The sequence below is a fragment of the Mustela lutreola genome, chromosome X, assembly GCF_030435805.1.
Source record: "Mustela lutreola isolate mMusLut2 chromosome X, mMusLut2.pri, whole genome shotgun sequence".
Lineage (NCBI taxonomy): Eukaryota > Metazoa > Chordata > Mammalia > Carnivora > Mustelidae > Mustela > Mustela lutreola.
The window spans coordinates 128,257,341-128,280,976 of record NC_081308.1 but is presented as its reverse complement, the minus strand read 5'-3'; the positions used below and the strand labels follow the sequence as shown (position 1 = coordinate 128,280,976).

At 46.5% G+C, this 23,636-nt stretch overlaps 1 protein-coding gene and 1 long non-coding RNA gene across 3 annotated transcripts in view; one reads left to right on the top strand and one right to left on the bottom strand.

Annotated features, from left to right (window-relative positions):
* Positions 1 to 14,761, bottom strand: part of TMEM185A (transmembrane protein 185A) — a 33,606-nt gene extending 18,845 nt beyond the window's left edge. Inside the window, exon 1 of one of the 2 annotated variants that reach the window (XM_059157314.1) lies at positions 14,595 to 14,761. In XM_059157314.1, the coding sequence (XP_059013297.1) occupies positions 14,595 to 14,632 (38 nt within the window). In that variant the 5' untranslated portion in view covers positions 14,633 to 14,761. The remainder of the gene's footprint in view (positions 1 to 14,594) is intronic. The other variant, XM_059157313.1, reaches the window with a different exon arrangement.
* Positions 14,762 to 14,881: 120 nt separating this feature from the next.
* Positions 14,882 to 17,125, top strand: LOC131821306 (uncharacterized). The gene is made up of 2 exons (XR_009349875.1): positions 14,882 to 15,394; positions 16,759 to 17,125. It is a non-coding gene; the product is annotated as an uncharacterized LOC131821306 (long non-coding RNA).
* Positions 17,126 to 23,636: the final 6,511 nt, after the last annotated feature.

Here is a 23,636-nt window from a genome sequence, read left to right as displayed (position 1 = left end):
AATATTTACATACTCTCTGTATTGATTTCCTATGGTTGCTGTAACAAATTACCACCAACTTGGTGGCTTAAAATAAAAGACATTTATTCTTCTAATTCTGGAGGCCAGAGGTCCAAAATAGATTTCACTATTTTCACTAAGGTGTCAGCAGGGCCCACCCCCTCTGGAGACTTGGGGGAGAATTCATTCCTTACCTTTTTCAGCTTCTGTAACTATATTCCTTGTTCTCCTTAGGCCCCTTCCTCCATTATCAAAACCAGCAGTAGAGCATCTTCAAATATTTTTCTATGCTCACATCACATTGCCTTCTTGTGTTAACAGTATATCCTTCTGCCCCCTGCTCATATGGGAACCTACGATTGCATTTAGGACCTACCTAGATGATCCTAGATACTGTCTCCATCTCAAGATCTTTAACTTAATCACACATTTTATGACATAAGCTAATATTTACCTTTTTACCGCAGAAGGTAGCATTCACAAAGTCTGTGGATTAGGAAGTGGTTATCTTTGACAGCCATTACTTAGCCTACCACATTCATCAAATTATTCTAAAGATTCAACACAATTCCAGGGAAAATCCCTTTGTAGAAATTGACACAGTGGCTCTAAAAGTTATGTGAAAATGGAAGGACACATAATGGGCAACATAACTGTGAGAAAGAACAAAGTTGGAGAATCTACACCACATGCTTTCAAGGCTTTATTATAAAGTTACAATAATCAAGACAATGTAGTATTAGCCACATTCTTTGGCTATTCTATGGCCCACCAATCCATGCCGAGGTATTTACTCAAGAAAATGAAACTATATGTCCACACAAAGACTTGTACTCAAATGTTCAAAGCAGCTTTATTTGTAATAGCCACTGGCACCAATCCAAATGTCCATCAGTTGGTGAACAGTTAAACCAATTGTGGTACACCTGTTCAATAGAATACTAATCAGCAGAAAAAAGGAGTGAAGTAGGGATGCATGCAACAACATGCACAAACCTCGAATGCACTATGCTAGGTAAGATAACAAACTGAAAACACAACATCCTGTAGGAGTCCATATAGCTGAGGGTCTAGAAAAGGCAAAAGTGTAGATACAGAAAATCTGTCAGCGTGGTTACCAGTGGTTGTGTGGGAGGAAAAAGTGGACTATGAAGGGAGAGGAGGGAATTGTTTTGGTAGTGATGAACTGTGTTATACCTAGATCTTTGGGCGGTGGTTACACAAATAGATGGATTTATCAAAATGCAGAGGGATGGGTGCCTGGGTGGCTCAGTCGTTAAGCGTGCGCCTTCAGCTCAGGTCAAGATCCCAGGGTCCTGGGATTGAGTCCAGCATCCGGCTCCCTGTTCAGCGGGAAGTCTGCTTCTCCCTCTCCCACTCCCCCTGCTTGTGTTCCCTCTCTCAATGTCTCTCTCTCTCGCTCTCTGTGTGTGTGTGTGTGTGTGTGTCAAATAAATATATAAAATCTTAAAAACAAAACAAAACAAAACACAGATGGCTGTGCACTAAAAAATGGTAAATTTTACTGCATGTAAAATATACTTCAAGATACTTGTGCAGATGCACTGATCTACCTGTGTGTACACAACCACCGCAGTAGCTGGCATCTGCAGGAGGTTTATGACACGTCAAGACTGTGCTGCTTTCCCCGCACTCACTTCAGCCTCAGAACCGCCCTTGCAAAGGAGGCACCTTAACTATTCCCATTTTACGGATGAGGAACAAAGGCTTAGATGTTAAATAACTTGTCCAAGCAGCTAGCAGTTCTGAGAGCTGGGATTCACACTAAGATCTATTTGACATTTGACCCCAAAGTCCTTTTAATACCGGCATTACGCTGATAATTCAACAGTCCTGGAAAAGTATCTGGAGAGATACACGCTAAGAATTAACAACGATCTCCAGTGGGGAGGATTAAGGACAGTCTTTACATTCTTATGAATGACTTTTTTTTTATTAAGGTACATGTACTGTACTTGCATTATGAAAAACAATGTAAGAAACATCGATTGGAAAAAGCAGGGAGGCTGTAAGGAGATGGGACCTACGAAAGTCGGCTCAGAAGCAAACCACCAAGAAGGTAAACCACACTGGGAGGACCATCAGATTTGGAAAGGCTGCTAACTAGAATATATATACTGCCTTTTTGTGTTGTAGTATTGTCATCTATAAAATCAGGGTAATATGTAATTCCTAAGGTGGTTGTGAGTACAAGATAATGAATATGGAAAATGTTTTGTGCAGAGCACTACATTAGTGGTTCTCAAAATGTTTTGTATCAGGTCTCCTTTATGCGATTAAAAATTACTGAGCAACTCAAAGAGTTTTGTTTATATGGGTTATACCTATTATTATTCACTGTATCAGATTCTGAAACTATTTCTGAAATACTTATTAATTCAAAAATAACAATAAAGTCATTACATGTTAACATAAGCAACGTAATTTTAATGAAAAAATCATTTTCCAAAATATGTACAGTTTTGAACATTTTTTTGATGTCTGGCTTCATAAAAGACACCTCGGTTTTAATATCTACATCTGCATTCATTCTGTTGCAATATGTTGTTTTGGTTCAAGCATAAGAAGAAAATCTGGCTTCACAAAGATCCGTAGTTGGAAAAGAACTGAGTATTTTAATAGCTCTTTTTGATAATGGTGGATATTCTTCTTTAACAGGGTACTAAAAGTCAACCAGTGGCAGTTTCCTGAAGGTTAACTGTGATGTGGAATCTGAAACCCTATCACTGAACTTTTTGTTGTCTGCTACATTAAAACCCACTGGTCTCTCTGGCACTTTGAAGGAATGTTTTTTATCCCTCTGTAATTATAATACCATGTAGGTTGACTGAAAAGTATTAGTTCACTGAGTAACAAAGATCTTTCAAATGTTGACACATTTCACTATACAAAAGCAAAAAATCACATTAGCTATTGTCACAACCCATTTCCTCAGAAATACGTAAGTACTGGCAGGCTGTCAAGTTCATGGGGGTAGATAAAACTTTTTAAAAATTTCAATTTTCCCTTGAAAGCTCAAATTTTACTGTTTGTAAAAACACCATCAGTTGTTTTTCTTGTTGAAAACATTGAAAGCACTCCAACAAAAGTTTCTTACATTTTAAGTGAGATTTGTGTTTATTGTGTGTCAGTGCTGCTCTTTCCAAGTTACAAGTTCACTTGGATTTGCAAGAAAAATGTCTGCCAAGTGCCCTAGTACCAACAGCCACAGTCTTGTCTGTGAGTGTCCTCCCAGGTAAAAACGGTGTTCCATGAAAAAAGCAGCTTGCAGCCCAGGCACACAAGCAGGGTTTTGGTTGTTGCTGCTGCTGCTGAAGTACTCTGCACCCAACGTGGGGCTTGCACTTGTTACAACCCTGAGATCAAGAGTCAGCAGGCTCTACCGACTGAGCCAACCAGGTGCCCCCGCCTCCCGCCCCCAGTGTTGTCCCTTGAGTCAACCGCTGTACTTCTGTACACAGCAGACAGCCTCTCTGCATTCTTCCCGTTCTGTCATACAGAATGTTAAAATGGGTGTATACTCAAGGGTCAATATTAGTGAGACCTTTTTTCTTGCCTTATTAAGGACATCCTATGAGAAGCTGGCTTTTTTGTTTTTCATCTGCAAGTGTACCGCAGCGAAGAATCCAGTGCCTACCAGTACAGTTGCACGTCAGCGGCTTGCTCTGCGCTCAGGTGGCAGCAGCCGGCCCCTCACCGCTTCTGCACCGCCAATGCAGATGGCGACGCACAGAGACGCAAAGAACGCCGTCGTGTCAGGAAAACAGTCGTGGCCTCGCAGAGCCCTAGAAAGGTTCTCACGCGCCCCTAACAAGGGGTCTGTGAAAAATGGTTTGATGGCTGCTGCACTGCATACATGTTCGTTATGACGATTAATGTTCAAAACCAAGGGAGGCTTTTATGAGCTGCTACAAAGACAAAGAGAGCTACCACTGCAAGAGGCCAAGGTAACAATGACCTCACCACTAGACTCTGGAGCCGAAAAAGGCTTGAGGGGGATTCACAAGCTGATAGAAATGGAGTGATCACCATGGAGAAAGGATTCAGCAGAAGCAACTTTTTCTCTCTGAAAGCCCAGGGGGATGCCTAGTGTGAAAACCAGAAAACCAGAACCAATCTGTCAACCAAAACCTATGGCTACACATCTCATTACCAGAAACAATAGACTTGAAAAGAGACAATTAAAAAAAAAAAAACTGCATCAGAACATTAACAAATGCAAGGACACTGGTAAACACAGGACTTGTAGGTAAATTAAATAATATATAGAGGTAAAATTTTTCTAAAGGATTTTCAAACTATAAACAAAAAATAGATGAGATGCAGAGAGAGTAAACCCTCTGAGCTAAATCATGATCTTCCCTAAAGGAGATGGTTTTTTAATTTAATTGAAGAAAATAGTAGATATAATGAAAACAGAAGTACTAAAACGTTTAAAATGTTGGAAAATTTTATGTAATTCAAAGGAAATTTAGAGTTCTGGGTCTATTACATGAAAAACAAAAAACAGAAACACGATGAACAGGACAGATAATAATACAAAAATGTAATTCCTTCTTCAAATACTGGGGTTGAAAAATTATAAATAGGATGAAATGTTCTTGTATTACTCTCCTATTGCTTTCATACAAAGTTACCACCAACCTTGTGGCTTAAAAAGCATAAATTCATTATCTTTACTGTTCCAGACATCAAACATCTGAAATCGTTTTTTTTTTTTTTAATTTATTAACATATAATGTATTATTTGCCCCAGGGGTACAGGTCTGTCAATCGTCAGGCTTACACACTTCACAGCACTCGCCATAACACATCCCCTCCCCGATGTCCATCCCCCAGCCACCCTGTCCCTACCCTCCCACTGTCCAGCAACCCTCAGTTTGTTTCATGAGATTAAGAGTCTCTTATGGTTTGTCTCCACCCCAATCCCATCTTGTTTCAGTTTTTCCTTCCCTACCCCCCACAACCCCCTGCCCTGCCTCCCAAATTCCTCATATCAGAGAGATCATATAATTGTCTTTCTCTGATTGACTTATTTCGCTCAGCATAATACCCTCTAGTTCCATCCGTGTTGTTGCAATGGCAAGAGTTCATTTCTTTTGATGGCCGCATAGTATTCCATTGTGTATATAGACCATATCTTCTTTATCCACTCATCTGTTTGAAATAGTTTTCTCACTGGGCTAAAATCAAGATGCCACCAGAATGAGATCCTTCCAGAGGCTCTAGGAGAGACTGTTTCCCTGCCTGACCAGCTTCTAGGGGCTGCTTTGTAGTCCGCTGGCTCATGGCTCCTTGCTACAGTTTCAAAGCCAGTAGGGGAGAGTCCGGTTCTCCTTATAGAGACTCACTCTGATCTCCTCTTCTGCCCTCCCTCTTCTACATTTAAGATTTGTGATTATCAGTCTTGCCAGGGAATCCAGAATAATCTCCCTATTTTCAGGTCAGCTGATTAGCAACCTTAATTCCATCTGCTACATTAATTCCTCTTTGCCATGTAATGGAATATATTCCTAGGTTCCTAGAATTAGGATGTAGGTATATTTGGGGGATCATTATTCTGCCTACCAGAGACCTATAATAAGAAAGTTTACTTACTGGATTAAAAAATAAAATCTGAATCTGTTGCATTCAAGAGTCACATCTGTAACCGATATCAAGTCAAACCAACTACAAGAAAGTAGAGGACAAAGGTTTATCAAGTTTGGGTAAGGAAGAGAGAAGCAGTTTACTAGTAAAGTAATTTGGTAGACTTCAAAGATAAACTATTAAAATACTAAAATGACTAACAATGGTACACAGTGAAAGACTAGCAACATGGCCATAGAAGACGGTAATAATCTGACCATTTTTCTATCAAGAATATACAGAGATACTTTCACTGTGGGCTTCTGCCTGCCACTATTAAATAATCACAGATAAAGCAGACAAACTCCTAAGTAAACTATGGAAATGAACACTACAATAGACAAAAAATGCCATGATTCTATAGCATCAAGTAACAGGACAAAAATTATGCTTTCATTACAATCACACATACTTATTTTTCCAGATGGGGAGAAAAAGGATCATGGGCACTGATACAAAATAAAAACAAATCTAAAGGGGGCGCATGACATAATGAGCACTGGGTGCTGTATGCAGCTGATGAACTACACTCAATTCTACCCCTGAAACTAGTAATACACTCAATGTTAACTAAATTCAATTTAAATAAAATCTTTTTTTTAAGATTTTTTTTAAAAAATATTTATTTGAGAGAGAGAGAGTGAGAGAGAGCATGAGAGGTGAGGAGGTCAGAGGGAGAAGCAGACTCCCCATGTAGCAGGGACCCCCCCACTCATGCGGCACTTGATCCCAGGACTCTGGGATCATGACCGGAGCTGAAGGCAGTTGCTTAACCTACTGAGCCACCCAGGTGCCCTAAATAAAATCTTTAAAAAATAAAATTAAATTAATGTGTGCCTTCAAAGTATGTAATGTATAAAAATGAGAAAGGAAGTCTCTGCCCCAAAGTTGCTCAAAGACTAACAGGAACAGAGGGAGGTGATCTATCGACATGTAACTATGTATCATCTACACCAGTACATGGAAAATTGGTATCTCTGGGAGAGTTGGGAAGGGAGGTGGGATCTGGGCAGTAGGTTGGGGACAGGGAATTCCAGACAAAGGGATAAGACTGTTTAAAGTATGAAACAGCTTCGTTGTACCCCAGAGGACTGGAACATGCAGAATGAATTCTATAAATCTTGGGGGGTGAGGAGCTAGGCAGACAGGAGGAAAGGCACCAGACAAATTCAGGGGAAAGTATGCTGTGGCAATAAGGTAGGGGGATTCGAATATTAAGGTAAAGCCCTGGGAATTTATTAATAGGCAATGGGGAGCCACTGAAGATTTTCTGAGCAAAAGAAACATATAGAAGGCATAGAAGAATCTATAAGGTAGATTGTAAGTGGCAGAGACTGGAAGCGGAAATTCTACATAACTCATAATAAACTGACAACAATGGATTTAACATTGCTTAACCGTATGGATCTTTCTCAATGTTCGCTCGTGAAGCAGTGTGACAGAGCTAAAGAGATCATCTGTGCAACTCTGAACTTTCTGGTCTTCGTGAGCAAAATGCAGATAATACTACCTCTACCATGTGGTGCTGAGGTAAGAATTAAATAACCTATCAGAAAGGCCCTATTGCAAGGCTTGGCGCCATGGAGGTAATGCTCAGTAAATGTTCGTTTCTCTCCTTAAGTAATGACTAAATCATGACGAAACAGAACATTATTGAAGAATATTTAAAATACTAGTTAAACACAACTAAATATCAAAACTTCCAGGCTGCTGCCAAAGCAAGATTCAGAGAAAACATATCTGCTCCAAAAGTGGAACTAAAAGCAGAAAAGAAAAGAAAGAAAAAAGAGACAAAGGGAAAACTACTGAACCAAGTTTCTATCTAAGAAATTTAGGAGGAAAAAATACCAAAGGAGCCCAAATATGGAAATAGTAAAACTAGAAGCAGAAATACAGATACAAAAGCAGAACCAATCAGTAATACCAATAGCTGGTTCTCTGAAAAAAAATGAACAACTATAAAGTTGATCAAATAAATTAATACACTCAGAAATTTAGAAGATGTAATTTATACACACATTTGTAACTGGGGGAGAAGGAACAGTATGTCAACTACACCAACACACTTGAGAGCCAAGTAAAAGAGATGACCACATCTCAAAGCGGGAATTCCAAACCTGACTGGCAAGCAGAGAATATGATGCAGCCATAACACAGTGACAAGAAAATTTATTTTTTAAAAAGTTGCAGTCAAAGCCTAAACTACTTTGAGTCACTTTTCAAGAAACACTTAGACCAGAATCCAAGTATAAAAATAGACTTTACGTAATTCTCCACAAACCAGCAAATGGAGGTTCCGCTGGATGTTGTGGCATCAACCACTACTTCCTCGATTTCACTTTTCCAATTGTACCTTTAAAATGAATGTATTCCACTCTACGAATCTGCAGTGCTGATACATGATCACGAAATAGTGTCACGGGGTCAGTCTACAAAGCTAGTGTCCTCCCTGAAATGCGTATGGAGCTTTCTGGCTTAAGGCTCAAATTCCCTCTCTCCGCTTTGCTGGGAAGGGAAGGAAAAGGGCGGAGGGAGGTAGAGAACCTACCGAGGAAAACAGATGACTCTGATGTAAAAGTTCTAGCATCTGTTTTCTGCAAATCAAAAGAATGCAACTTGGGGTGACTGGGTGGCTCACTGGGTTTAGCGTTTAGCTTCTACCTTCCGCTCAGGTCATGATCTCCAGATCCTGGGATCAAGCCCCACATCCAGCTCCCTGCTTGGCAGTGAGTCTACTCCTCTCTCTTTCTCCCTCTGCCCCTCCTCTCTGCTCATTCTCTCTCTCTCTCTCTCAAATAAATAAAATCTTTAAAAACAAAAAACAAAAAAAAACCCCAAATAATGCAAATGGACTCAGTTTGGAGCCATCAGTCTTTTCCAGTTAAATGTGGCATGCGCGCATACATGCACACATGTGCACACATGTGTGGCACGCACACGCGCTGGGTGACACATCCCCTGTCTACGATTTCAGAGAATGGCTCCAATGGACAAACTGCTAACTGATGCACTCCCAGACTGTTTAAGAGGCTCTAGCTCTTAAGCTGAGCAGAGCCTTACTGACAAAATTTAAATTCTTTTAGTGGCAATTTAACTGGTTTTATTTGGATGAAAAATGTTTAAGAGCATCTAACCAGAAGATGTAAGAAAGCACAAAAGCCCAATAAAAACCAATCACTCTTAAGGAGGACCAGAATGAGGCCAGGCTGAAAGTTTCTCAGCGATGCAGTTGTGAGGGAAGGGGGCGTCACTCTCTCCCTAAGCCTACCTACTCCTGGGTCTGCTCACGTATTAATTCCCTAAGATTGAGGGATGTGCAAGCTCTGTGTAAATGATCAATTCTACCTATTTTTTTTTTTTTTTTTTGCTGCTACTAGTATTCTACAAGAGAAAAGCTGTAACAATCTCACATAACAATCGTTTTTCTTACTACTAGGCCACAGCTGACAAAGTATGAATCATTAGATACGAAAGCCTATCTCAAGTTCATTTCAAGGCTTTCATTTTGAATTCTAGAACAGGTACAACCTATGATCAGGCAAGGCAATTAGAAACCCCAAGCTCAGTGCTGGGAAGCTTAACTCCTGGACTCCTGGGAAACCATCTAAAACTCCTCCCACCTGCTGCCTCTCGCTCACAACAGAGTCTCCGATGATACATGTCTATTTGTACTCAACATCCGCTCATTCAGCGCATTTATTGAATGCCTCAACATCCGGGACTTCAAAGAGCTCACAGACAAGAAAAATATGTGTGTAATTATCAAGTGATGGGAATGGTATTTTTAAAACCAGAAATTATGCATTCAAATGAGACTTGTCTCCTTTAAACAGTCCCCCTGGGAGGCAATGAGCTAATTCCACTTCATCGCTCAAACCAGCTTTGGAGCTTTCCTCCTGGAATCGCCTAGAGAGCCTGCAGTCAGTCCTTCTGAATATTGTCAATGATGCCAACTCTTCACTGAGAGTGGATTCGATTTTTGGAAATGGCCTGAAGTCAGTCAGAGCCAAGTTTAGTGAGTAAGATGTATGATCAAACTAGGTGGCACTCTTTGGGTTCAAAAACGATCCATGATTATGAAGCAATGAGATGGATTTCCTTGTCTGTTTTGTAATCTGACTCCAAAGGAAACTTCAGATGAGTAACAAGGAATCTGAGCAGTGAGTAGGTACACACATACTCCTCTTCCTCCTAAGCGGCTTCTTTGAGGGATAACACTCACTTGGATATATAAGCTCAGATACAAGGTTTGCTTTGTGCCATCCCAACTCATAAACTCATATCCTTGGGATATTAGACCCACTGTGGGCCTGTCACTAAATTCGATAGGTGCCACGGCATGCAGGAATGAACCCAGGCTTCAGGAGGAGACCAGCTGACTCATGTTAGAATCCTGACCTGGCCCCTTGTCGCCTGTGTGACTTCAGAGAAGTCACAAACTCACTGAGACTCTGCGAAACAAGGCTGATCATCTAACGTGCAGGGTTGTTGCAAAGATCTGAGATAATGCTGAAAGCACTGCCACTGTGCCCAACCCGTACTAGGTGCCCCAGAAGTCACACCCATATAATAACAACTTCAATAGAATCAAGAGGTTTTTCCTACTCTAGGTGACTTAAGATGACAGAACAACAGATAACCAGACATTCGGGTGGTGGGTGAGTAGTTCCTGAACAGTACCAACACACACTCACTACCGCTAGACCTGGAGCGGCTTTAAACAAAACCCCCAGTAATATGTAAATGATATCTGCAGTGACCACTCACACCACGGGTACTATTTTTAAGTCATATGACACGTGCCACCTGCAGCACCACCACCACCACACTGACCTTTGACCGCTGTCTGAGCACACCTCTCATGAACCCCGAGCCTCTCCATCCTCTGCCCCTCCTAACTCTCCTTTCCTGCCCTTGGTCTGAGAAACCCTACAGTTATATTCTTCAAGACTGAGCTGTGGAAGCTTCCCTGACTGCTGACACAATTGGTGGCTCTGCCCCCTTGTGCTCCCACAGCATTTAGTTCCTTCCTCTGGCACATCTCTTCCTGTGTTGAATTTCAATTTCTCTTCCCATTTCTGCTTCTCCTGCCAGGCTTGAGCATGGAGAGGAATTATATCTCACTTATTTTTGTACTGAGAGCACCTAGCACATCTCTTGGCACACAGGAAGAACTTGGGAAATGCTGGATGAACGAATGCTTTAAATATAAGTATTTTACAAATGACTGGTGAAGGCCAGGTAGCCGTCCTTTGTTAACAATTACCAGAAATCACGTCCATTTTTCCTAAAATCAAAGAAGAGACAAGATACTTATACAGAATGGTTTTAGAAGTTGCAGCCCACGGAACTTTCTAAACACTACTGACCTCCTTAGTACTCCATGCTCCCATGACCGAGCAGCATCCCGCAGACTTTGTCCCAGGCCAGCACACCTGTGGGATGCACCTCACTGTCAGGGCTCACTGCAGATGACTCAGAGGGCCTAGCAGAGCTCTCACAGCTTCCAGCACTGCCTGGCTCCCAGGCCTGAAGGCCATCTCCAAGCCAGAACGCGAGCAAGTTAGCAGAAAATCCCAAGGCTCCACGCTGTGACCAGGGTGCTGGCTTAATGCCACCTCCTCCCAGATCCCATCTCCCACCTCAGAATCAGTCTGCCGGCTCCGTACACTGCGGAGCGTTGCCGACTCAATGAATAAGGCTCCCTCAATGCTATGTTAGGAAGCCTCAGGCATTCAGAAAAGGACTTGGTGGGTCTAGTGTGCCTACCGCAGCGAGTCTTAACCTGTGCCACTAAAAAGTTCACGATCAACCAGTTCTGTGCCAGATGGAAATAGGCGGAGGGTCAGCTGGCAGCCCTGTGCATCTGAGTGCTGCCATTTGTGAATCATTCTGTTATTGCAGTTTGCTAGACCTTTGGCAATAAAGCAGTGGGTTCAGACTCACCAAGATCAAAAGGTTGGAAAGGAGAGCTGGAGCTATGGCCCATGCCTTGGGACTCACAAAACCATGATAGTGGCTATTTTTGTGACACACGTACTCCACGAAGTAAAGGCAGCCACATTCTGCCATAGTGTCATGGTCTTTCCTGTCTCTGTATTCTGAAGGAGAGAAGATGAGAAGGAAGAGGACCAGGCCACAGACCACCAGGAATGCAGTGATTGGAAGAAGCCATTTTAGATTTCTCCTATAGGCTCTGGAGAGTCATTCATACATTCATCCATCCATTCATTCCACAAATATTTAATGAGTCAGGTACCATTGCAGGTGCACAAGATACCATAATGGGCAGAATCATGGCCCTGGTCCCAGGGAGCTTACAGTTTCGTAGGGGAGACAGGCATTAATCAAATAAACACACAAATATAAGGGTACAAATAAGTGCTACGATGGAAGAATCCAGCATGCTACAGAGATTGCATAAACAGGTATCACTGGGCTCAGGCAAGTCAGAAAGGCCCTCTCAGCAAGTTACAAGTGAGCTGAGATCTCAAGGATAAATAAGAGTTAATTAACTAGGTCAGGAGGAGAGGAGAGGGAAACATTCCTGGCAATGAGAACAGCATGTGCCAAGGTCCTGGGGTAGGACAGAGATACTGAAGTGGTTCCAAATTAGAAAGGCAGCAGCACCACGGCCAGATGCCCTGGCACAAGGTATCTTCCTGTCTACATCCTCTGGTTTGCACTCTAGCTGTCTAGAAGGCCCTCTTCAGCATGGAACAAGACTAAAGAACAACATCAAAAACTAGGTGTGCCCATGAGACATGACACATCGTTAGCTAAAAAGTCAGACTTGCCAATATTACCTGACCACTGTCTTAGCAGTCACCACTGTGAGGCAACACTGCTCACTTCTACTGAAGCAACACTGTATCAGGACACTGGTGCCCTACAAAAGGTCTTTAGAGATGCATTTCAATTTCAGTAGAATTAAAGTGTTGACAAATAAATTGATAATTACTATAAATCTGTTTAGATACCTAATATTTCACTGTAGTTTACATACACCGAATTTTAGGGGGTGGGGGAGAAGCCACAGGAAAAGAAAATGGTTAAGGATGTTATCTGTGCAGCACTACTGTGCTTGGCAACTGTTAGCCCATTAGAATACTTGAGACAGTTCTTGGGTTCTGAATTATCTGTCAACTTGCAAAAACTGTCCTGGAACCATCTATTTGCAAAGCACTATGCAATCAATCATGAATTTGGCTTCCCATCCTGCTGAGATTATACTCGTTCTACAGATAAAACACATAAGCAAGTGGCCCAAGGATACAAAACAATTCAGATTTTACTTTTCTTCTTACCACCATCACCAAACAATGTAGACACACAAGGCCCTTCCAACTCCAGCACCAATCCTGCTACCCTGTAGATCACTCCTCACCCCCTAGGAGCAGCAAAGGAAGGTTCTGCAGTCTCTCCTCCCTTACCTCCTCTCAACACGCTCCTGGATGCAGCACGGCTTCGAGGCCAACAGTGATAACGACTGCACCATGACTAGGACACTGGCACTCCAGACCAGAACAGAAACTCGGTAGTGCTAGAAGAGGAACAGAGCACCTAGGATGCCTCAATGGCTTGTAACTTAAAATGTCACTGTCCTCGGGCACCTGGGTGGCTCAGTGGGTTAGAGCCTCTGCCTTCGGCTCAGGTCATGATCTCAGGGTCCTGGGATCGAGTCCCGCATCGGGCTCTCTGCTCAGCAGGGGGCCTGCGTCCCTCTCTCTCTCTCTGCCTGCCTCTCCGTCTACTTGTGATTTCTCTCTGTCAAATAAATAAATAAATTTTTTAAAAAAAAAATGTCACTGTCCTCAAGGAGACTGCACTCGCAATACTCTCTCTCCATCTCTCCCAAGACTTCCCTTCATCACCCACAAGCAGTTCAGGCAGTGGTCTCCACTGGGTTCCCAGTACAACACTGCACAGTGCTATCAGTCATCTATTTACAGGTCTTTCTCCACCCACAAGCTGGGACCTCCCAGCATCCGAAGCACCTCACATAGGACCTAGCATACAAAAGGCTGATTGAGGGCACAGATTCCCACCAGCAACTAAGGGAGACAGGTAGGTACTCCCTTCACAGACTAGTGGACTCAGAAGATCAATGAGGCCAACTCCTTTATTTTTCGGATGAACAGAGAATATGTAACAGTCACATGGGCCTGGTCCCTAATCCAGATCTTTGGGCTCAGTTTAGTCCCACAAACATTGTATAAGGGCCTGCTCCGTTTCAAACGCTGTGGGAGATGCTGGGGATAGTGAGGTGTGCGGGCGATGGTCTCTGCTTCAGGGCGCACACAGCATGGGGGAGGGAACAGAGTTACAGAACACTTGGGCAAGTGCAAGAGCAGGCGCTTGATTCCTTAATCAGTGTTCTCTCCACACTGTCCGCTGCATGGATACTCCCCAGCTGGGAAACAGGACGACAGCGTCTACTTCCTGCAAATAAACTTACAGTGAAGACTGAGGAGACACCGTGTATGGGAAGTCGTCAGGTTCACCCCCAGAGGCATTATGTAAGGGACTGCCATACCCTGACACCGACTCCGAGGATTCGGCGTCGTTTCACATATCACTCGACAAAGCAGCAAACAAGCTAGGGGTGGGCATACATCCAAGGAAAACCTCAAGGGCTCAGAGGAACTGGAGGAAACAGCTGGGGTGTGTGTGTGGTGGGGGGGTAGGTGTTGGGTCAAGCGAAACGGCCCTGACGCGAGGAACAGAGGACAGGCGGCGGGGGGCGGGAAGGGGGCGTAGGGCCAGCCGCCGGGGTGGGCTGGCCCCAAAGCAAAGGGGTTCCCGCGGGGCCGAGGGCGGAGGTGGGGGTGCTGAAGGCACCGGGAGCGGGAAGCACGGCCCGGAGAGCCGCTCGCACCGCGGGGAGCTACCCCGCTGCCCGCCGCAGCCTCACTCCCGCCGCGCCTCCCCCGGCGGAGCCTCACCTCGGGTTGAAGTCCTGGAAGAGGCCCCTCAGGTTCATGGCGGAGAACTTCGCCGCGGCGGCCTCCTCCTCCCCCCTCCCCCCGCGCCGCGCACCCTGCGCGTTACAACGGGTTCATGGTGCCGGCGCGAGCCGCGTCCCCACCGCTGCCGCCGCCGCCGCCGCCGCCGCCGCCGCCGCCGCCGCCGTCGCCGTCGCCGTCGCCGCCGCCGCCGCCGCCGTCGCCGTCGCCGTCGCCGTCGCCGCCGCCGCCGCCGCCGCCGCCGCCGCCGCCGCCGCCGGGAGAAACCTGAGCCACCGCCTCCCGCCCCGCCTTCCAGGCTTCCGTACGGCGGCGGCGCATGCGCCCGAGCCCCGCCCAGCTGGCCGGGGAAGCGCTGCGAGCCGCGTGCGACGCCTCCCTCTTAGCTGGTGGCGACCGGAGGAGGCCGCGGCCCTGGTTTTCCCTGCGGCCCGCGGGGGACGTGGAGGCTGGGAGAGACGGGGAGCCTGGAGGAGGCGGCGGAGAGCCGAGCGGCGAAGCCCCCTCGGCGCAGGCCTGCGGGAAGGGAGCGCGCCACCCGGGAATCTCGCGGGGAGGTCTTCGCGGACAATTGTCACCTCACCCCGCTGTGCCTTCGGGAAATTTCCCCTGAGCCTGGGCGGGAAGGGGGATAGTGGCCACGGTGACTCGTTGCATTTTGGCGTTCTCATCCCAGGCTTCACCTGTTAGATCTGTCGGTGACTCCCAAGTCTGCGTCTCCATTTCTCTCCCAAGGCCCAGGCCAGCATATGGATACGTGCTGATGGTCCCACACTCAGGTAACCCCGCGCCACTGTCATCTTTCCTCCCAACCGCCTTCCCTTCCTGGGTTGCCCTCTCCGTTGGCAGCACACCTATTCATGGGGGCATCCAAACTGGAAATCTTGTAGTCATTTTCCTGTTTGCTGAGTCCAGAGACTTTTTGGCCCCTGCCTCGACTTTGTGGTCACTTCGCACCTGGCCTCCTCCTCCACTCCAGGCCATCTTATTTATAACTGCCAGGTATCTCCCTTGCACGGGTCAACATCTTTGGTCTCAATTTTTCTCCCCTGCAAAATGGAGATGATAAAACCAACTTCCTAAACTTGGGTAAGAGAGCATACATAACAGGGCTTGGTTCACACCAAGTGCTCAGAGAATGTAGTTGCTCTTTCGTGCTCTTTCCAGTTCCTACCTCCTCAAAAGTCTGTTTACTTTTGGAATTAGCTGGGCAAGTTCATAGCAGGTGACCTAGTCTACCTTCCTCACTTCCGGCTTATTTAAGACTTTTCCATGAGCACAGCAATACCTTAGACATTAGTCTAGTATCATTATGGGTAATAGTTGCACTTTGTTACAATAACAGAGTTTCATGAATGGCAGTTTTCATATGGGCTAGCCCTGGGGGCAGCTTGAGAAGAGCACAATTATGATAGTCACACCTTGCCATGATGTATCCCCTTTCTTCCAAGAGACTGAAAACATTTCACAAGTGGTAATTAGGCTTCCCAAACCCACTGGCAAATGGATATTACTGTAGGAGCTGCTTTTCAATATGAGTAACCTGAATCAGGTTTGTCAGCTGCTGCAACACCAGAACCCAGTCCCAGAGTCTTTGGTCAATTCCCTCGCCCATCCTCCAGGTAGAGTCCAGTGTCTGCCCCCGATGAGTTTCCCAGTAAACATTTAAATACACAAGAGAAAGCTGAGGCACAGAGAAGCTTGTCTGATGTGCCTTGAGCTACCCAGCTGGTAGAGGTACAGGAGCAAAGAGGCTGCAGGGGGTCCTGCCGAAATTGCAGCCCGCACTCTGCGAAAAAGAGGTAGTTGCCAGTGGCCAGACTGGCCAGCACCATCTTCATTATTGGTGACCTCCTCATAAACAGGCATTAAGACTGAGATTGTTTGTCAGTTAAGATACTTGAATAGGAGATACTGTTGCCTTTTCAGAAACTTCACCAGCAGAGACCAGGCAGGCTGCTCAGTCCAGAGTCTTGAGGGCAGGCGCTACTTTGGTGAGGCCCCAGGGAGTCCCAGAGCTGACCCACTGCTCTGCAGCTCAGTCCCCCAGACACGACCAGGTTGTGAGGGCTGCCCAGCCCAGGGAAGAGAAAACTAATACACAAACCAGTTGCCAATGTATTTTTTTGTTCCGACAAGCCAGATTGCCGAGGGGAGCTTATAAACCTATCCATGGGAATAGAAGAGAAGGCCTCGTATCACTAATATTCAGCAAGTGGATGTACCTGGTATGCCTCAGCCTCACTGGAGGTCCAGCCCTGTACTCTACCAGTGCTCTCATGGAAATAAAAATCAGAATATCCATGGGCACTTGGATAGCTCAGTCAGTTGAGCGATTGCCTTCAGCTCAGATCATGATCCTGGGATCCTGGGATTGAGCCCGCCTCGGGCCCCCTGCTCACAGGGGAGCCTGCTTCTCCCTCTCCCTCTGTCCCTCACCCCTGCTTGTGCTCACTCTCTCTCTCTCTCTGTTGAATAAATAAATAAATTCTGTAAAAAACATCAGAATATCTGGGTGTCCCTCTTGTCTTCTCTCCAGCAAGTGCAAAAGACACTGCTGCCAATCTCAGACCCCTCACTCAGTGTCCTGCCCTGAGCAAGGGCCCAAAACTTCACTGGCCTGCATGTACAGAGGCATGAGTGACCCAGACATTGAGGAAAGACTCTGGGCCATACACAGGTTGATGCCCTCATCATCTCCCCTAGCCGACTTTGACTTGCCACCAAATTTCAGGGCCCTCTTACTACAGACTATCAACATTCCTTATATAAAGGCATGAAATGGCTCAGGATTGAAAAATCATGACCCCAAATAAGCCAGAAAGCACACTCATGTGGCTTTGGAGTGGGTCCATATTACAATGTCCCAGAAGCATCACTGTATATCTGGACCATGGTTTTGAAGACTACCTTGGATTTGTAACACCCTTCTGTTAAGTTGGTGGCTTGTCCAAATAAACATTCACATTGTCTCCAAAATGATAGGGTGGAGGTCAGACTTTTCAGGAACAGGGCTGTGAAGGAGGGAATCCTGGTATTCTGGTCATGGAGTGCCTGGATTAGGGGATAGAAGTGGCTGTGGCCCAACTCTCACACCAACGGGGCTCCTCCCCTGGGCTGCAGCAGGGTGGGGAGAGCATGGAATTAGAAGACTCAGACCAGCTTCATCACTGCTTTCGTGGAAGGAGGGACAGCTGGGATCCAATCCTGGGGAGGGCTGGCAGGCCTACTAAACTTCCTGGGGGACCAGCTTGGCAACATATTCAGCCGGGAGATGCAAGGTGCCGGCTGAAGGCTAACCCTCTCTCAACCTGAAATTCTCCACTCTTAAGTTCCCCGAAGTCCACACCCCGAATTCCACCAATAAGAAATCAATGGGGACTCCACCTGTGAAATGGACCCCTTGTTTCCTGAGAGGGCCCTTTGTTTCTAGCTACTTTAAGTTGACCTGAGTAAGTGTGTAGTCTTTCTGTTCCTGAGATCTCCCTGGGAGGTGGTTGGGGTCTGGATAAGGGTACAGTAGAACACATAGCTGGATTTGGGGGCTCAAGGAGCTTGGGGTGGAGACTGGGAGCAATGGAAGAGACCAAGAAGGTAATATGTATGGTTCTACTCAGATTTATAGCTGCCTCTGGTCTTCTTCAAGAGCCCAGAAGGAGTCCCTCTTCACCATAGATGGTGTCCCTGAGGACACGTGGGTCAGCATCCTTTCTGGAGCAAGCATCCCAGCGAAGGAAGCAGGGACTATTTCTTTTTGGAAGGTGGAGTGGGCAGACCGTGTCTGGGCCCACAGAGCCATCGTGGTGTCCCTGTGCTATCCCCCCTGGACCTATCCGGTCACCAGGGGCTCCGGGAAGGCTTCCCAGGTGGGGAAGTAGACTCCTGAGATCCGGTCCTCCAATGAGATGTGCCTGGAAAACCCAGGTCAGGTACATGGGCCAGGCCTTTTGGGAAGACAGGAAGAAACGTAGAGGTCACCAAGCACTTGCCCACACAAGCCCCTTCTCTCCTCCCCACTGTCCTGTTCTCATTCCTGTGTCTCCACTCCCTGCTTGCCTTTTGCCCTTTGTGCTTGCACGTTGGCTTTCTGTCACCTTTCTCTGGGACACTCTGCCTTTACTTATAAGATGTCCCCTTCTTCCCCATGTCTTCTTCTGATGTACCCTTCTGGCCAGGGCAGTCTGCAAACTTCACTCCTCTGTCAGCATCAGCTAATGTCGGGCACTGTGGAAAGCACTGCTAACACTTAGTGTTGTATGTGATAAGCTTCCAGAGCAGGAGAACTGCTGAGCTGAATCTGAAAGGCCACGGAAGATTTCCAGTTGCAGGCAAAGGGAACAACCCTTTCAAAGGTGCAGAAGTCAGGAAGTGGAGGCAGTTGGACTTTTCAGGAGAAAAATGTCCTCTATGTTCATTCTCTGTGGAGTTTCTGGAACACCGTTCCCTCAGGTAGGCCCTCTAGTTTGGTGTCTGATTGCTCATCGCAAAAATGTTTTACCCAGAATGACCCCTGGACCAGAACAGGACTCAGTCGAGGCTGTGCTAGAGTCTGTGTGTAAATGCAGCATACAGAACCAGGCAACATACAACAACATTTCAGTGAGGTTGTTCCATACATTTCGAATACAGGAAGATTGCTTTGTCTCAGTCTCCAGTCTATCCTGGGATCCTGTGGCCTCCTACGATGACTGTTTTCTCTGGCTTGATGTACAGCATGCTCCCCTGCCCTGCCTACTTGCAACCCTAGGCCAATGGGCAGTGAGGACTTAGCTGAGGAAGCCTGCTCAGAGAGAGCTCACGAAATGAATGCAGGAGTCAGACCATCCCAAGATCCCTTCAAACAAGTAGGCCTCCCTTCTCCATACCTCAAACTGGGCCTCCAACATCTGCCAGAACAATGATCTCTTATTCCTTAGTTTGTAGTAGCAGCAGGCATGATCTGTGGGCTCCATTCTCCCTTTTCCCTACCACATTCTCCAGGTTATCGACATGCTGAGGGCTTTTTTTTTTTTTTTTTAAGATTTTATTTATTTGTCATAGAGAGAGAAGCGAGAGTAAGCACAGGCAGACAGAGTGGCAGGCAGAGGCAGAGGGAGAAGCTGGCTCCCCGCCAAGCAAGGAGCCGGATGTGGGACTCGATCCCAGGACGCTGGGATCATGACCTGAGCCGAAGGCAGCTGCTTAACCAACTGAGCCACCCAGGCGTCCCATGCTGAGGGCTTTTGAGTCTTGTTATAGAATAACTTGTACCATGTTTGCCCAAGACCATCTATTTGAGATGGGTCATCCATTGGTAACTGATTGTCAAAGGAAAAAACCTTGCATCGATCAGTTTACTTGGGGATTGTAAGATATAAACTGATTCAGCAACATTAAAATGCGGGAAAGAACATACATCTTACATGCCTAGTAATAACAGCTTCTTCTTACTGACTACCTACTTTGAGCTTGTCATTTTAGAGACAGATGACACCTTCCATAATCTTTGTTAGGGGTTGAATTATAGTTTCCCTAAACTTATGCTGAACTACTAATCCCCAGGACCAGGGAAGGTGACCTTATTTGGACATAGGATCTTTGCAGATGTACTCAAGTTCAGATGAGGTCATTCGAGTGGGCCATAATGCATCCGACTGGCGTCCTCATAACAAGAGGGAAAGCTGGACGTATGCAGGTACAGAGGGAATACAGCTATGTGAGAAGAAAGAGACTGGGGTGATGTGACCACGAGCCAAGGGAAACTTGGGGATACCAGATGTTAGAAGAGACAAGAATAGAGCCTCCTCCAGAGCCTTCAGAGGGAGCATGACCATGCCAACTCCTTGACTGTGGACTGTGAGCATCCGTAAATGTGAGAGAAGAAATCCCTCCACATCCACTTTGTGGCATCTTGGTAGGCAGTCCCAGGAAATGAGTACAATCACACATCAAGGCCCAGAGGTTGTACTGTTTTATCTTCCCTATGTTACAGAAGAGGGAACTGAGAGCCAGATATTCGACCAGCCCATGTGTACTTTCCCAACCCCATCAGATCACTATCTATCCTGAAACGGAGATGAGGAGTGGCGCACTCTAAGACAGAGGGTGTAAGGATCAAGTTTCCCCTCGAGGTGAGTTTTGGAACGATGGCCACTGAAGGCTGCTCTGGGGTTCAGGCATGGTCCTTGCTCTCCCATTCACCTGTCCAGTCTGGTCTCTTTCTCTCCTAGCTGGCTAGGTGACCCAAAGTTCTGCTGCAGGCTCACTCCCCTGGACAGGCTGGACGTCAGGCAACACAGCAGGCCAGCGGCTCAAAACACCCACCCACTAGGTCTAAGGACTCTTACTGCCTGCCCACAGGGAGAGAGGTCTTTGGGCAGACCCTTCATCTAAGTGCTAGGTAAATGTGACTTTGCCCGGATGCTGTCTTGTGGATGTCCCTTGGTGTCACATCCCATACTTGCTCATGTAGAGCCCTAGGGCAGCTGCCGGTGACATCTGCCACAGACGAGGACAGGTGAGAGCCAGGCAGGAAGTGCCCCTTGCCAAGGAGGCTGGAGTTTAGAGCAGGCTTCGTCATGGCTGGGGGATGGAAGCTTCTCAGAGAAGCAGGACCATAGCTGAGATGCTTCGCACCAGCCTATCGGGGCAGGCTCAGGGCAACTACAGAACACCAGATCTTCCTGCTGATGGTCAGAGGATCTCCTGTCTGGTATTCCCCACCATGGCCACAACTGCCAGGGACCTGGGTGATGTGTGTCAGCACAGACAATGCTGGAGAGAAATTTGCACTCTGGAAATGCCTCCCTGAGGGACCCCCATGGTGGTGTGTGGGACATCGTGAGTGCTACATCCCAGCAGTCCATGAAGGCCTGGATCAAACACCATCTCACACCCTTCAAGTCCATTCCCTCCAAGGACAGCATGCAGTGTCCCTGCTTCCATCCTGGAGTGCCCCACAGGCTCTGGTCCTGGGACTTGGGCCAACAGCATCCAATTCATGATATCATCCAGGCTCTAGCTCAACTCAGCCCCATCTGTGCTCCCCTGACCCTCCCCTGCTCATCCCAGGGCAGTCCAGACGGGATGCGGTGGGGGTGCTCCTCCTTCCACCTCTCCTGGGTTGGCTGAGCCTCTGCACAGCCTACTTCCTGGGAACCCGAAGCCCCCTCCAGCATGGCTGCTTTCTAAGTCCTCATTTCACTCTGAGGGTGTCTGGGTGTGTGGGAGAGAGTCCCAGTGACCTCCACCATCATCTGCTAGTCTTCCCTCTGCTCCAAAGGCCTGATTGCAGACACCAGGGTCCCAGCTGGCTCTGGAGATGACTGACCAGTACACACACCCTCTCTGGCTCAGCCTCAGGAAGCAAAATCTCAGAGTCACCCTCACAAGGCCATCAGTTTAATCAAACATTTGGTGTTACATAGGGAATTATTAGAAAATAACTCATAATCATAACGATTTGTCACACAATCACATGGCAATTATTATTATTTACCAACTTCTAGGAGACTCACCAAGAAGCTATATCAAGTCATGCTGTCTCTTCCTGAACCACAGCAATTACAAAAGAGCATTTCTCCCCATTCCCTGTCAAGTGGAGGTAACTGCTTATGAACATCAGCATTGGGGACTGAGAGGTTAGCAGTGGGGAGACAGGAGGACAAAGCTCCCAAGCTCTCCAGACTGAAGCAAGGTTCAGGAGAGACTGAGTAGTGTGGGCAGCAAGAGAGACAGGGGCTGCCGGCTGGGACCCAGGAGGAGGATACCCTTTTCTAGCATGGCCACTTGGATGCCTATCCTGAGCTTCCCTGGACGTTATGGTTCTCAGGAGACTGATGGGTGCAGCTCTTGTCCCTAGAGAGAATGGATAGTATCCCACCAATTCCTGCAAACAGCTTCCTGTGAGGCAGCTCCATTTTTGAATACCTCCACCCCTGCCTTGCACTTTAAGGGTGCAGAATCTGGAGTCTCACACCTAAAAAGAAGATGTGCATGACTTAACTCCCTGGGTATGAGAACAGGTGGACTGTGCTCTGGGATCTTATGGTGTGGTAATGAAACCCATGGCTCCTGATGCTTTTTTAAATAGAAACAACCTCATGTAGCTTTCTATGTGCCCCAGCTTCATAGTCAACATTCTCCAACTGTCAGGACCCAGTTCCCCAACCTTGTCACTCATTTTCTCTCACTGGGGTGAAGAGGATGCTTGATCCTATAAGAAGGAAAGTGGGGAGAGGACTACATTGTCCTCATGGGTGGTCTTGTCTTTACAGCTCAGCCACAGACCCCTGTGTATGTTCCATTTGGGCCCCTGCAATTGTCCTGAGTGGTGGTACAGTCGGACGGACCATAGAGTGGCCAAGACCCCTGGGAGCAAAGGGGCAGGGATGTGTGCTTTTTCTTTCCAACCCAGGATACCACATTACATACAGTTGTTACATCCCCTTAATGTCCTCCAATCTGTGATAGTTTCTTAGTAATTCCAGTTTCATTGAAACTATATTATTTCCCTAATGCTGATGTAACAAATCACCATAAACTTAGTGGTACAACACGAATTTATTAGTGGAACAACACAAATGTATTCTGTAACATTTCTCAAAGTCAGAAGTCCTAAAATAGTCTCACTGGGCTAAAATAGGCAGGGTTGTGATACTTTTTGGAATTCTCTAGGGAGATATGTGTTTCCAGAGGGTGACCATGATCTTTGGCTCATGCACACTTCCTCCATCTTCAAAGCCAGCAATGGGAGGATGAGTCTTTCTCACATGGCTTCCCTCTTCCACAGTTGGACCATTGAATTAACATTGGGTCTACCTGGATTATCTTGAACAATGTCCCTATATTAAGGTCAACTGATTAGTAATTTTAATTCCATCTTCAACTTTAACTCCACTTTGATGTGTAACTTAACATATTCCAGCTCCGGGCATTAGGATGTGGACATCTCTGGGAGGCCAGTGTTCTGCTTATATCAATGGCATTGACACTTCTGAGGACTACTTTTCCAGTTTTGTTAGGATGTACCTCAGTCTGAGT